General features: G+C 36.3%; 1 protein-coding gene across 7 annotated transcripts in view; it reads left to right on the forward strand.

The window, feature by feature from the left end:
• TFRC (transferrin receptor) overlaps positions 1–7,777 on the forward strand; it is a 137,473-nt gene extending 129,696 nt beyond the window's left edge. For all 7 annotated transcript variants that reach the window (XM_061166931.1, XM_061166936.1, XM_061166933.1 and 4 more), the window contains exons 14-19: positions 316–383; positions 1,109–1,167; positions 1,389–1,470; positions 3,009–3,230; positions 4,045–4,185; positions 4,742–7,777. In XM_061166931.1, coding sequence (XP_061022914.1) covers positions 316–383; positions 1,109–1,167; positions 1,389–1,470; positions 3,009–3,230; positions 4,045–4,185; positions 4,742–4,984 — 815 coding nt within the window. In that variant the 3' untranslated portion in view covers positions 4,985–7,777. The remainder of the gene's footprint in view (positions 1–315; positions 384–1,108; positions 1,168–1,388; positions 1,471–3,008; positions 3,231–4,044; positions 4,186–4,741) is intronic.
• Positions 7,778–13,497: the final 5,720 nt, after the last annotated feature.

Raw genomic sequence — 13,497 nt, forward strand, 5'->3', positions numbered from 1 at the left:
AGCTTGCTATAGTTAACAGATGACTGCCCTAACATGGGTGAACCAAAAAGTTACAAAAATATAAATCATTAACATTAAATATGCAAACTCAAGGACTGAGAGCTTCAGTTGAGTGAAATTTGGTGTTTAGCAGTCACTAAAGAGCTTGACTCCTCAACCACTTTTTTGTCTACTTAATAAAGAGGGATAGTTATTGTATATGCCATTGATCTAGGTTATTGTCCTCCTGTTTGCCTAGTAGTTTTAGCTGTAGAAGTAGCAGTGTGCAAATTGCTTGACTAAAGAAGGAGTGATGTTAAAGTAATCTCTTTGCAGGTACTACCAATTTCAAAGTTTCTGCCAGCCCACTGTTGTATTCACTTATTGAGAAAATCATGAAAGATGTGAGTATATCCTTCATTATGAAAGGGTAATGAAAGTTAGACAATAATAGGATGACAAACATTTATATTTAACTGTATAGATGTCTATGAGGGTTGTCTAGAATCAGAATGTTAAGGAAGGTTTAAATGAACTTGAACCATACCTGAGACTTAAATAAGAAGGCCAGATGAAATACCCATTGAATAAAAACAGACATGATGAGATACTCATTGAATAAAAACAGACATGTGAATGACTATAGTTTTGAATGAGCAGGGAAAAAGCATATAATATATTGGAGTGATTAAAGCTGGAGACAAATAAGGGTCAAGGAACTTGACCTCGCTCCCATGGGAAACTGGGGAGTTACTACAGGGTCTCCCGGCAGGGTAGTAATGTGTTTGCAGGTTAGGCTGGCAGTAGTATAAAATGTGTTGGAAGGAAGAAACTAGATAGTAGGCAGAACATAAAGGCTAGAAAGGTCTGTTAAAACTGGGTGAAGCCCCCTTTAAAATATTAAAAAGGAAAACTTTTTTTCTCATAACTTAAAGAACTAACAGCACAAGCCTAGAAGGAATAACTTCAGAAATTATGGATTGTTTTAACTGTCTTAAAGAAATTTGTTTCAAGAAGATACAATAAAAAATTTAATGTTTTAAATAAATGTTTATAGAGAAAAATGTTAGTGACTAGTCTGAATGAATAAATCCAGAAAGGTTCATTTTAATCATAATTTATTTTACAGGTGAAACATCCACTTACTGGGTTGTCTCTGTATCGGGACAGCAACTGGATCAGCAAAGTGTAAGTTGAGAAAGGTGAATGAATAGCTAACAGGAAAGCAGGGTCACTCAATAAATAGCACCTACTATATCCATTAGAGGTTTAAACATAACCTAGCATTGAGTTTACCTGTACCTGGAGAGATTCAGTTTAAGAATTTACTTGAGGGTAGGATAGGGGTGCATGTAGCATAGTCTGTTCTTTAGAAAACTTTCTAAAGACATTTTTGGCTCTTCTTGCAGGAAGAAACTTTCTTTGGATAATGCTGCTTTCCCTTTCCTTGCATATTCTGGCATCCCAGCAGTCTCTTTCTCTTTTTGTGAGGTAAGTCTGAAGAATGCTACAGCATTATATCTTAGATCTTCTTTGGTCAGTTTTGAGACCAAGTTTCTTAGAATGCTTAGTATGTATTGAGAAATTATATATGTGCCGTCCTTGTCAGTCTTAACATAGAATTTTAATCCCAGCTTAGTTAGCATTTGAGTTTATTTGCTAAAACTCCTTCAGTTATATATGATGACTTTTAGTAATAAGGCTGTCTATTGGACAGTGCAAGTATAGAATATTTCCTTCAAAGTTCTACTGGATAATGCTGTTCTTGATGCCGGTTGAAATATGATTGTAGATGTTTGTCCCGAGATGTTAGTTAGTCTCTTAGGCAGGGATTATAAGCACGAAATAAAAAAGCACGAGATAAAAGCACGAAAAAAAAAAAGGGCGAGCTTTTTAAGGGATAGAACTTTGAACTGACCAAGCTGTTGGAAAACCAAGATTGGCTTGGTACAAGAGCCAATTAGAAGAGACTGAAAACCAGGCAGACTAAGAATGATAAAGGCCTCTGTGTTGGAGTTGAAAAACCAGCTCTGTAGCAGGTTCTTCCAAGGTATGAAGAGATCCCAGAGTTCGTACAGGGGTTCAGGGTAGAAACTGTCGACTTTGGTATCAAATTGTTGACCCAGTAGAGGCCAGGTCCTTACTAGACTTGTTCCCACTGGGTGTTTTAGCCTGGGATTAGGACAGAAAAAGTGAGGAAGTGATGCAAGATGTGGATTTAGAGATTAACATAGCTGGAATTCCCTTAACCTTCTGCTAGATTAACAGTATGAATGGTATTGAAATATTAGGTCATGATGTCTATTTAGTACCCTAGGAAGAACTGAGTGTCAGGTCCCAGGGTTGAGGAAATTTATGAATGGTTTCTGTTGACCTTCAGAAGTCTTTTTTTTTTAAAGCTGTTCAGAGGTATAGGTAATACCTATACAAATAACACACATACTTATACAGATATGTATGTAACACACACAGATAAGCATGTACAGTCTGAAAGTTAAGGACTGAGGTCAAACCAAAGGATTGCCAATGAGATTGTCACCAAGGACAGTGGTAGAGTTGAAGAAATAGTTACTAAAGTTGTCCAATGAAAGTAGAGAGTTCATGTGAGTGAACAGTCTCGTCAGAAAGCATGAGTGGATGAAAGCTGCATGATGAGAAAGAAGGTACATTTTTGGCTAAAAGTAACACTTTATATTGAAAGTATATTTCAGGCATGCTCTCCTCTTCCCTCATGCCAAACTTCTCAGGGAAGCAAGAACAAGGATACAACCTGTTCTGGCTACGAATCCGTTCAGGGTCTGTGATGTGATAGAACAGGGATTCAGTACAGCTTAGGAGAAAGTAAAATCATTCCAGGAGTAGGTTAGGTTCAGAGGAACAAGCAAAAGCAGTATCTTCTTAAAGTAGTGGATAGGAGATAAAGTTGGAGTAGGACTATATTAGAAGCCAAGGAATTATAGTTACTGTTACCTTGATGGGGGAAACTAGAATGTGAAGCCCTAGTCTTATAACACACCTTTGTTCTCCAGGACACAGATTACCCTTATTTGGGCACCCCCATGGACACCTATGAGACACTGGGCGGAGAAGTCCCTCAGTTGAACAGAGTGGCGCGGGCAGCAGCGGAAGTGGCCGGTCAGCTTGTGATTAAACTTACCCATGATGTTGAGCTGAACCTGAACTATGAGATGTATAATGATGAAATACTTCGGTTTGTGAAGGAAATGAACCTATTCAGAGCAGACATAAGAGTAAGCACTAATTAAATCAGGTTCCTACTGTAAAGTATCAAACAGTTTGAAGAATACTGTTTAGCTATTCCTGGGGAGCAGGACAGGTAGCCAAAGTATGTTTTAAAGTGCACTGAAGTATAATTTTGCGTAGAATCCGTAACTCACTTGAGAGGAAGCTCAGAGACTGCAGTACATAGGACAGACCACAGCAGGTGTTTCAGAATCTACAACAGTGTTATTTCATTCATCTGAAACAATTCTCTCATTCATGTATTCCTAGCACCCCATAAAGAGGCTGGGTGTAAACCATATGAAGATCTCAACTATGAACTTTTGAGTTTGGGCCACAAATACTTTTCAGAAATCACATGGGTAGAGAGAGGAACATAGCCAGTGGGTTTATTTAGTGTTGATCCTTTGTGTCGAATATTCCAACTTTTGATAAAACCAAATTAATATTAATGAGTGGCTTTTATAGTACCAGATGTCAATTCAACAGATCCCTTAAATAAAGTAAATCACTGATAACCGAATCTTAATTATAAGGATTGGCTTTCTTGAAACTTGAAATTAATTCTAACTGATCAGAAACTGGGACGTAAGAATGGATAATAGTACTATTTGCTGAGCTTAATTATGAGTACATTACTTAGTTTATAGAGCCTGGAACCTATACAGGATGCTTGTATCTAGCTGACTTGAGCTTGTTTGTGAGTCTCACCCCCTTTTATCAGAATCATTTCAGTTAATACACCTAAATTTGAAAGGTATGTAGAATAACACCCTTAGAAATATAATGTCTAATAGTGACTTTCATGTCTTTCTGTTTCAGGATATGGGTCTGAATATGCAGTGGCTGTATTCTGCTCGTGGAGACTTCTTCCGTGCTACATCTAGACTAACAACGGATTATAAGAATGCTGAGAAAACGGACAGATCTGTGATGAGGGAAATCAATGACCGTATCATGAAAGTATGTAATCCTTAGAAAAGGAGGAATTCAAGTTTGTTCATTTCTAATTGGTAACTCTTGTGTTTCTAAAAAGTAGATTTTATAATTCTGGGAGCCTGGAATCCTTTCCCACTTTAGAATTCAGCACAAATTTTAAAAAGATCTAAAGCTAGTATATCTAAACTGAAAATACAGAAGACATTTGACCTAATATTCGTTTTTTTAGGCTTAAAACCATTTTAAAGAAAGGATCGTTAATGATTTTCATCTGTCATTTTCTCTATATTTTGTTTAATTCAGCCCTTAGCTGCTTTATTATAGTGGAAACTTATAAAGCTTCCGTATGTAGGCTCCAACCAAAAAACAAACAAAAAGCAACCCAGTGCAGATAGAGTTTACAAAGGAATTGATAGCTTTCCTTACAGTTTTAACATTAGTAGCTTGGTTCTCGACATTCTTAAAATTCAGGGAAATTTAAACATTGAAGTGAGAGAATGCTGGTTGTTTTACTATATCAGATCATTTGCTCACAACAAAAGTTGTAGCATTGTGTAAGGTCTATGTTTTGTTTTCGTAGGTGGAATATCACTTCCTCTCACCCTATGTATCTCCAAGAGAGTTTCCTTTCCGACACATCTTCTGGGGTGCTGGCTCTCACACTCTGTCAGCTTTACTGGAGCACTTGAAGCTGCGTAAGAAAAATAGTGATGCTTTTAATCAAACACTGTTGGAAAACCAGTTGGCTCTAGCAACTTGGACTATTCAGGGAGCTGCAAATGCCCTCTCTGGGGACATTTGGGACATTGACAACGAATTTTAAATGTGACACCCATAACTTATACGAAAACATCAGGGTAGTGTGGTTTCTAGACTTGTATTGGTTATGCTAAATTTTCAGCAGGGCTAAAAAACTAATATTAAAATTCTACCCAATCTTGGTACTACTAGATGTTGGTCTTTAGGCAGCAGCTTTTAATACAGGGTAGGTACTTGCATTTCAAGTTAAATTGAATAATTTTAAAAAATGTTCACAATAGAATATTTTCTCTGATTATCTCTAGAATTTTTAGTGCTTTGTAATGGTAACTGCCTCTTTCCTGTCATAGTTCTGAAAAAGTCAGAACCAGTTATTTGAACTATTGGTCTAAATCCTAAGGACGTGAGCTGGTTATCTTTTGAGCTGGAGGAAGGTGATAGGTGGTGGCTTAGAGTGATCCTCCATCTTCATTTGATGCTAGACAGACACCAGGCTGTAAGGCTTTACTCTCCATGTGGGGTCTCTGTCTTCTGTAAGGATTTAGCTGGTTTCCACCTCTGAAAGTGGAACACTTCACTTTCAGAAGAGATGGGACATGTTTTCTTGCCAGTGAGGTCTGAAATAGAGGGCCTTCAGCTGCATAAAATGAGGTTCAACTGTTTATCACAGGAGTAAGGCCTTAATGTGGCAACCTCGAGATTATCTATGAAAAGAGGAGACCAGAAAGCCAAAGACCTAGTATATTTTCTTTTCCTCTGTCCCTTGTCCCATAAACCTTCGTTAGTTTTTTGTTTTCACTTATTCCAAGGTATTTTGAAAGAGAATCAGGTTTTAGGTATTTAATTTCAAACTCAGTTTGTCAGACTTTAGAGAACACACTACCAAATTTTGGCCAAAGTGTTAATTTTTTGGAAAAGCTTCCTGTCATTTTGGCACTGAGATATTTATTGTTTATTTATCAGTGACAGAGTTCACTATAAATGGTGGTTTGTTTTTTTTTTTATAGAAGATAATTATCGGAAGCAGTGCCTTCCATAATTATGACAGTTATACTGTCGGTTTTTTTTTTTTTAAATAAAAGCAGCATCTGCTAATAAAACCCAACAGATACTGGAAGTTTTGCACTTGTGGTCAACACTTAAGGGTGTTTGAAAACAACCGCAAGCCAAATAAAATTATAAAGCTCAGTCTTGAGAATTAAATTTAATTAGTGGTTGCTAATCAAGTTAAACTTCTATTTAGCTAACCAGATTAAAAATGGCAGTTCTTCTAAATGCAGTGAATTGTGACCAAGTTATAAGTTAATGTCACTTAAAAGCTGTGATTGTATTCATAAATGGAAAACTTTACAGTTCAATTTATCCAAGATGTAACTTCAATTTGAATTTTGCAAAATTTCCAGTACCTTTGTCACAAACCTAACTCACATTATCGGGAGCAGTGTCTTCCATAATGTATAAAGAACATGGTAGTTTTTGCCTACCACAGTGTCTATATCGGAGACAGTGATCTCCATATGTTACACTAAGGGTGTACGTAATTATCGGGAACAGTGTTTCCCATAATTTTCTTCATGCAATGACATCTTCAAAGCTTGAAGATCGTTAGTATCTAACATGTATTCCCAACTCCCTATAATTATCTTTTAGTTTTAGTTGCAGAAACATTTTGTGGTCATTAAGCATTTGGTGGATAACTTCAACCACTGTAAAATAAACTTCCTTCCTTCAGAGTTCTTTGTTTTTAAACCTAATGTTGTATTTTGTTATATCTGTGGTTTCTCCAGGTCTTCTGTTAGGCAGGATAGTAGCATACATTTATAATGTTTGCTGTTGTCAAATGAATTTAACTTTATCCCCTTATTTGCATGTTATCTCCTATAAACTTAGTTCACACAAGTTTGAATCCAGAATTAACCTTTTAGCTTAAAGCAGTAGAAACTTGTACAAGAGTTTGAGGGGGAGGGGGGACTGCAGGGTAGGGGGAGGTAAAGTTTGCTAAAGGGTCTTTGATCACGTCTCCCCAACCATTAGTATTTGGTGGTTATAAGTTAAATGTAGACATGAACAAGTAAGTTTGAGACCACATCTGTTAGGACTTTATTTTCTACTCAGCCATTTTTATTATAAACCTGATAATCAGCTGTGTTCTAAGGCAGTTCAATACTTATTGTCACCTAAAAAAAAGTTCATAGGGTAATCTTAAAATTCTTAAACTTAGTGTCATTTATGTAAATTAAAATAGATCTAGTAATACAGCCTCACTGATTTGACTATTCAGTGTGTTTCAGTCTTCCAGTGTTTTATCTTGAACTGATACTTAGTGTAAGTAAAAAGGTCAGAGTTGGGATTCCTGGTTTGAGTATCACGCTTTGTCATTTTAATGAAAGTTCAGTGACTTCAAGGCATATTATGAATAACGGGTATATACATTTTACAGCAGTAAATTTCTTCAGAAAATTTTTCTGTAGTTAGGTTTAAGTTATTTACAATCAAACAAGTCATTATGTGGTAAGGGGCTTAATATTCCTGAAAGAAATGGATATCTGACTAATGCCAACCAGCTGGTCAGGTTTTTTTCTGGTTTTAGATGTCACATGTATTTTGAAGGTAAAAGGATAAAATGAGTGAGCTTTGTCATGATTCACTATTCTAGAACTTGCATGACCTTTATTGTGTTTCCTCTGGAATGTTCTTGAAATTTTAGTTTACTAAAGATAGCTTATTAGACTTGCCAACTTACTGCTCAGCTGTATCTTTGTGAACAAGTGATATGCCCTTACAATTGTATACAATCTGGTATGTGCAACAATGTGGAGATTCCTCAAATGATTTAAATAAAATGCTTGAACACTGAGTTGTCATTTTTAATAGATTTCACTTAGGTTCCCAGTAAAACTGAGCGGAAATTACAGAGTTCCCATATATTCCCTGCCTGCACACCACCCCCATCCCAGTTTCTCCGACTATCAACATCCTAGGAGTGTCCCACCCCCACCAAGTACATTTGTTACAATCAGTGAATCTATCTTCACACATCATTATCCTCCAGAGTCCATAGTTTACATTAGGATTCACTCTTGGTGGTTTACATTCTATGGGTTTGGACAAATGTATAATGATGAATGTATCATAGTAAAATACAGGATAATGCTGCTGCCCTGAATATCCTGTTCTGCCTCTTCAGCTTCCCTTCCCGGTAACCCCTGGCAACCACTGATAATTTTTAGTGTCTCCATAGTTTTGCCTATTTCAGAATGGCATGTATTGGGTTGGCCAAAAAGTTCATCCAGGTTTTTCCATTACATCTCAGGGAATCATACAGTTCATTCAATATACTTGTAGCTTTTTCAGATTGGCTTATTTCAGTTAGAAATATGCATTTAAGTTTCCTCTATGTCTTTTCATAGCTTGATAGCTTGTTTATTTTTAGTGCTGAATAATATTCCATTGTCTGGTGTAACAGTTTATTTCTCCATTCACCTACCAAAGAACATCTTTGTTGCTTCAAATTTTGGCAATTACGAATAAAGACGTGTACAGGTGTTTATGTGGACATTAAGTTTTCAGTTCATTTGGGTAAATACCACGGAATGCAATTGCTGGATCATATGGTAAGAGTATCTTTTTGTAAGAAACTTCTAAAATGTCTTCCCAAGTTACTGTACCATTTTGCACTCCCACCAGCAGAGAATGAGAATTCTGTTATGTCACATCCTAGGCAGCATTTGGTGGTGTCAAGTGTTTTGGATTTTGGCCATTCTAGTAGGTGTGTAGTGGTGTTTCATTTTAATTTGTAATTCCCCAATGACAAGATGTTGAGCATCTTTTCATGTTTTCATTTACCAAGTGTTTATCTTTGGTGAAGTGTCTATTCAGATCTTTTACTCCTATTTTAAGCAGGTTGTCTGTTCTCTTATTGAGTTTTAAGATTTTTTTTTTTTTTTGGTATATTTTAGATAACAGTCCTTTATTAGATATGAGTTTTACAAATATTTTTTCCCCAGTTTGTGGTTGTCTTTTCATTCTCTTGAAAGTACCTTTGCGGAGCAAAAGTTTTTAATTTTAATGATGTCCAGCTTAATCAATTATTTCTTTCATGTATCATCAAACCCATCTAGATTTTCCCCTATATTATCTTCTAGGAGTTTTATAGTTTTCCATATAAAGGATTTTTGTAAAGAATATATGGTTTGTTCATTTATATGCATGTGGATGTCCAATTGGTCATTGGTTTTCATTAAGGACACTCTTAACAGGTTACATCATTTGCAAGTATTTTTTCCCATTCTGTAGGTTGTCTTTTTGTTTTAGATTAATTTTCAAATATATACAAACAACTCACACAACTCAAAATCAAACAAACAACCCAATCAAAAAAAATGCACAGACGATCTAAATAGATATTTCTCTGAATAAGACATACAGATGGCCAAAAGGCACATGAAATGATAGTCAACATTGCTAATTATCAGAGAAATGCAAATCAAAACTATCACCTCACATCAGTCAGAATGGTCATCATCAAAAAGTCTACAAATAATAAATGCTGGAGAGGGTATGAAAAAAAGGGAACCCTCCTAGACTGTTGGTGGGAATGTAAATTGGTGCAGCCACTGGAGAATACTACAAAGGTTCTTTTAAAAACTAAAAACAGCTACCATATGATCCAGCAATTCTACTTCTGGGCATGTATCCAGAAAAAAAAATGCAATTCAAAATGCACCCCAATGTTCATAGCCACACTAATTACAGTAGCCAAGACATGGAAGCAACTTACATGTCCATCAACAGATGAATGGATAAAGAGGTGGTATATATACAATGGAATATTACTCACCCATTAAAAAGAGTGCCATTTGCAGCAACATGGGTGAACCTGGAGGTTATCATACTAAGTGAAGTCAGTTAGAAAGACAAATATATGATATCACTTATACATGGAACCAAAAAAAGGATACAAATGAACTTATTTACAAAGCAAACAGACTTATAGATATACAAAACAAATTTATAGTATCCACAGGGGAAAGATGGGGGGAAGGATAAATTAGTTTGGGATTAACACAACTATATAAAATAGATAATCAAAATCAACAAGGACCTATTGTAGAGCACAGGGAACTCCACTTAATAGTCTATAATAACCTATAAGGGAAAAGAATCTGAGAAAGAATGGATTTAATGTATAACAATCACTTTGTTATATACCTGAAACATCAACACAGTAAATCAACTACAGTGTGAAATGAAAATTAGAGGTGCCATGTGGAAAAAGATTGGTAAAATGATTTCATATGAATTGTTACATGGAAAAAAAGCATAACCAAATTATAAAGTAACTGGCAAAAAATATTTTCTTCAATACATAAAAGGCTTCCTTAATACCTAAAGATACATAACACATTTTTGATGTAGCATCATTCCTGCAGCCCTTTCTCTTTTCTGTACTTGTTGCCCTGTTTCCCATTCCTTTCCCTGCTTTTCAAAGTAAGTGCTCACACCAAGAACCAGGAACTTTGTCAGCTCAAAGTGTGTTTGACTATTATTCATGCAGGCTACTAGTGCTTAGGAAAAAAGTATGTGAGGGTATGTTTATGCATGTATGAGTTGGAAGGTAAGAAAGGAGGCATGAGGGTCTAACCTGTTCCCATGCTAGAACTCAGCCCTAGCCTTCCTTGATATCCAGTTGGTCCCCTCAACTAATTCCATAACCCCCAACCGAGCACACAGAAACTGGCCCATATTTAATTTCTATATATAAATTCCCAGAACTCACTAAATATTTTCACTCTCTTCTGTTTGCAGCTTGGCTTTGGCATGGAATATAGGCACATGCTAGAGAGGCAAGAGACTTGGGAAAAGGAATTAGTAGACCAGGAGCCCTGAATTTGTATCTAGGTCATGGAAATTCTAATCCAGTCACTACCCGTAAATTGCTGGATGTCCTTGGGTAATCTGTTATACCTCTCAGACTGCAGTTTCCCCACTTCTAAATGCAGGGGTTAGGCCTGATGTTCTCTAAGAGACTTTCTAACTTTTAACATAAAATCTGTCTTCCACTGAGAATGTATGCTTCCTCTCAAATTCAGATTTGATTCTATCCTTTTAGGGTACCTTTACAATCCTTTCTTACCCATCCAATAGCTCAGATGTGCTTCCGATGAGACTTAATCTGTCCTTATCTTGGAGACATTCTTCAAACACTTATGCAAGTGCCCCAGATCTTCCCAACTAGTGTTCCTATTGGTTTAACCATCTGATCACCTCCTTTGGGGCTTTGATATTGAGGTGTCTTGGAGGACTAAACTAATATTCCAGAAACTTGTCTTTTTACTATAAATAAGCCGACCAACAGCATATACAAAAATAAATACAAAATGGATTAAAGACCTAAATGATGTAAGACCAGGTATTATTAATATAAAACTCCTAGAGGAAAACACAGGCAGAACAACACTGTTTGACATAAATCACAATATATTTTTTGGATCCCTCTCCTGAAGTAAAGGAAATAAAAGCAAAAATAAATAAATGGGACCTACTTAAACTTAGAAGTTTTTGCCCATCAAAGAAAACCAACAACAAAACAAAAAGGCAATCTACTGAATGAGAGAAAATACTTACAAATGATATGACCAATAAGATTAATATCCAACATTATTAACAGCTCATACAACTCAACATCAAAAAAACAAAACAACCTGGTTAAAAAGTGAGCAGAACTGAATAGACATTATTCCAAAGAGGAAAGGCAGATGGCCAATAGGCACATGGAAAGATAATCATTGTCGTTAATCATCAGGGAAATGCAAATCAAAACCACAATGAAACATCACCTCACACCTATCAGAATGGCCATCATTAAAAAGAACACAAATAAGAAATGTTGGCAAAGATGTAGAGAAAAGGGAACCCGCACTCTGCTGATGGGAATGTAAATTGATGTAAACAGTGTGGACAACTGTATGGAAGTTTCTCCGAAAAACAAAAACACAACTATGTGACCTAGCAATTCCACTCCTGGGTATGTATCTGAAAAAAACCCAAAACACTTATTTGAAAGAAACATGCACTCCAATGTTCATAGCAATTTACAATTTACAGTTGCCAATACAGTGAAACAATCTAAATGTTCATCAACAGATGAATGGATAAAGAAGATGTGGTACATACACACAATGGAATACTACTCAGCCACAAAAAGAATGAAATCTTGCCATTTGTGCAACGTAGATGGACTTAAAGGGCATTATGTGAAGTAAAATAACAAACCACCCAATCAAAAAGTGGGCAAAAGAACTAAACAGACATTTCTTCAAAGAAGACATAAGAATGGCTAATAAACACATGAAAAGATTCTCAACATCACTCATTATTAGAGAACTGCAAATCAAAACCACAATGAAGTATCATCTCACACTGGTCAGAATGGCTATCATCAAAAGTCTACAAACAATAAATGCTGGAGAGGGTGTGGAGAAAAGGAAACCCTCTTATACTGTTGGTGGGAATGCAAACTGGTACAGCCACTGTGGAGAACAGTGTGGAGATTCCTTAAAATGGGATAGAACTGCCATACAACCCAGCAATCCCACTGCTGGGCACACACCCAAAGGAAACCAGAATTGAAAGAGACACATGTACCCAATGTTCACTGCAGCACTGTTTGAAATAGCTAGGACATGGAAGCAACCTAGATGTCCATCGGCAGACGAATGGGTAAGGAAGTTATGGTACATATGCACAATGGAATATTACTTAGCTATAAAAAGGAATGTATCTGAGTCAGTCCTAATGAGGTGGATGAAACTGGGTCCTATTATACAGAGTGAAATAAGTCAGAAAGAGAAAGACCAATACCATATGTTAATGCATAAATATATGGAATTTAGAAAGATGGTAATGATGATCCTACATGCAGGGCAGCAAAGGGGACACAGATGTAAAGAACAGACTTTTGGACCCAGTGGGAGAAGGCAAAGGTGGGAGGATTTGAGAGAATAGCATTGAAATATGTGTATTACCATATGTAAAACAGATGACCAGTGCAAGTTCAATGCATGAAGCAGGGCACCCAAAGCCAGTGCTCTGGGACAACCCAGAGGGACAGGGTGGGAAGGGTGGTGGGAGGGGATGTTCAGGATGGGGGAACACATGTATACTGTGGTTGATACATGTTGGTTGATATATGGCAAAAACCATCACAATATTGTAATTATCCTCCAATTAAATTAATTAAAAAAACAGAAAGATAAATATTGTATGATATTGTTTATATGTGGAATCTAAAATAAAAACAACAAACTAGTGAATAAAACAAACAAAAAAAAAAACAACAGACTCACAGATACGAAGAACAAAGTAGTTGTTATGGGGGGGCAATATAGGGGTGGTGGAATGGGAGGTAGCAGATATTGGCTGTAAAGATAGGCTCAAGGATGTATTGTACAACATGGGGGATATAGCCAATGTTTTGTAATTTAATTTTAAGTGAAAAGTAACCTTTAAAAATTGTATTAAAAGTTATATAATAAATAAAAGTGTACCTTAGTCCGTTTGTCGGTTACCGACTTC

The sequence above is a fragment of the Dama dama genome, chromosome 19 (assembly GCF_033118175.1).
Source record: "Dama dama isolate Ldn47 chromosome 19, ASM3311817v1, whole genome shotgun sequence".
Classification (NCBI taxonomy): domain Eukaryota; kingdom Metazoa; phylum Chordata; class Mammalia; order Artiodactyla; family Cervidae; genus Dama; species Dama dama.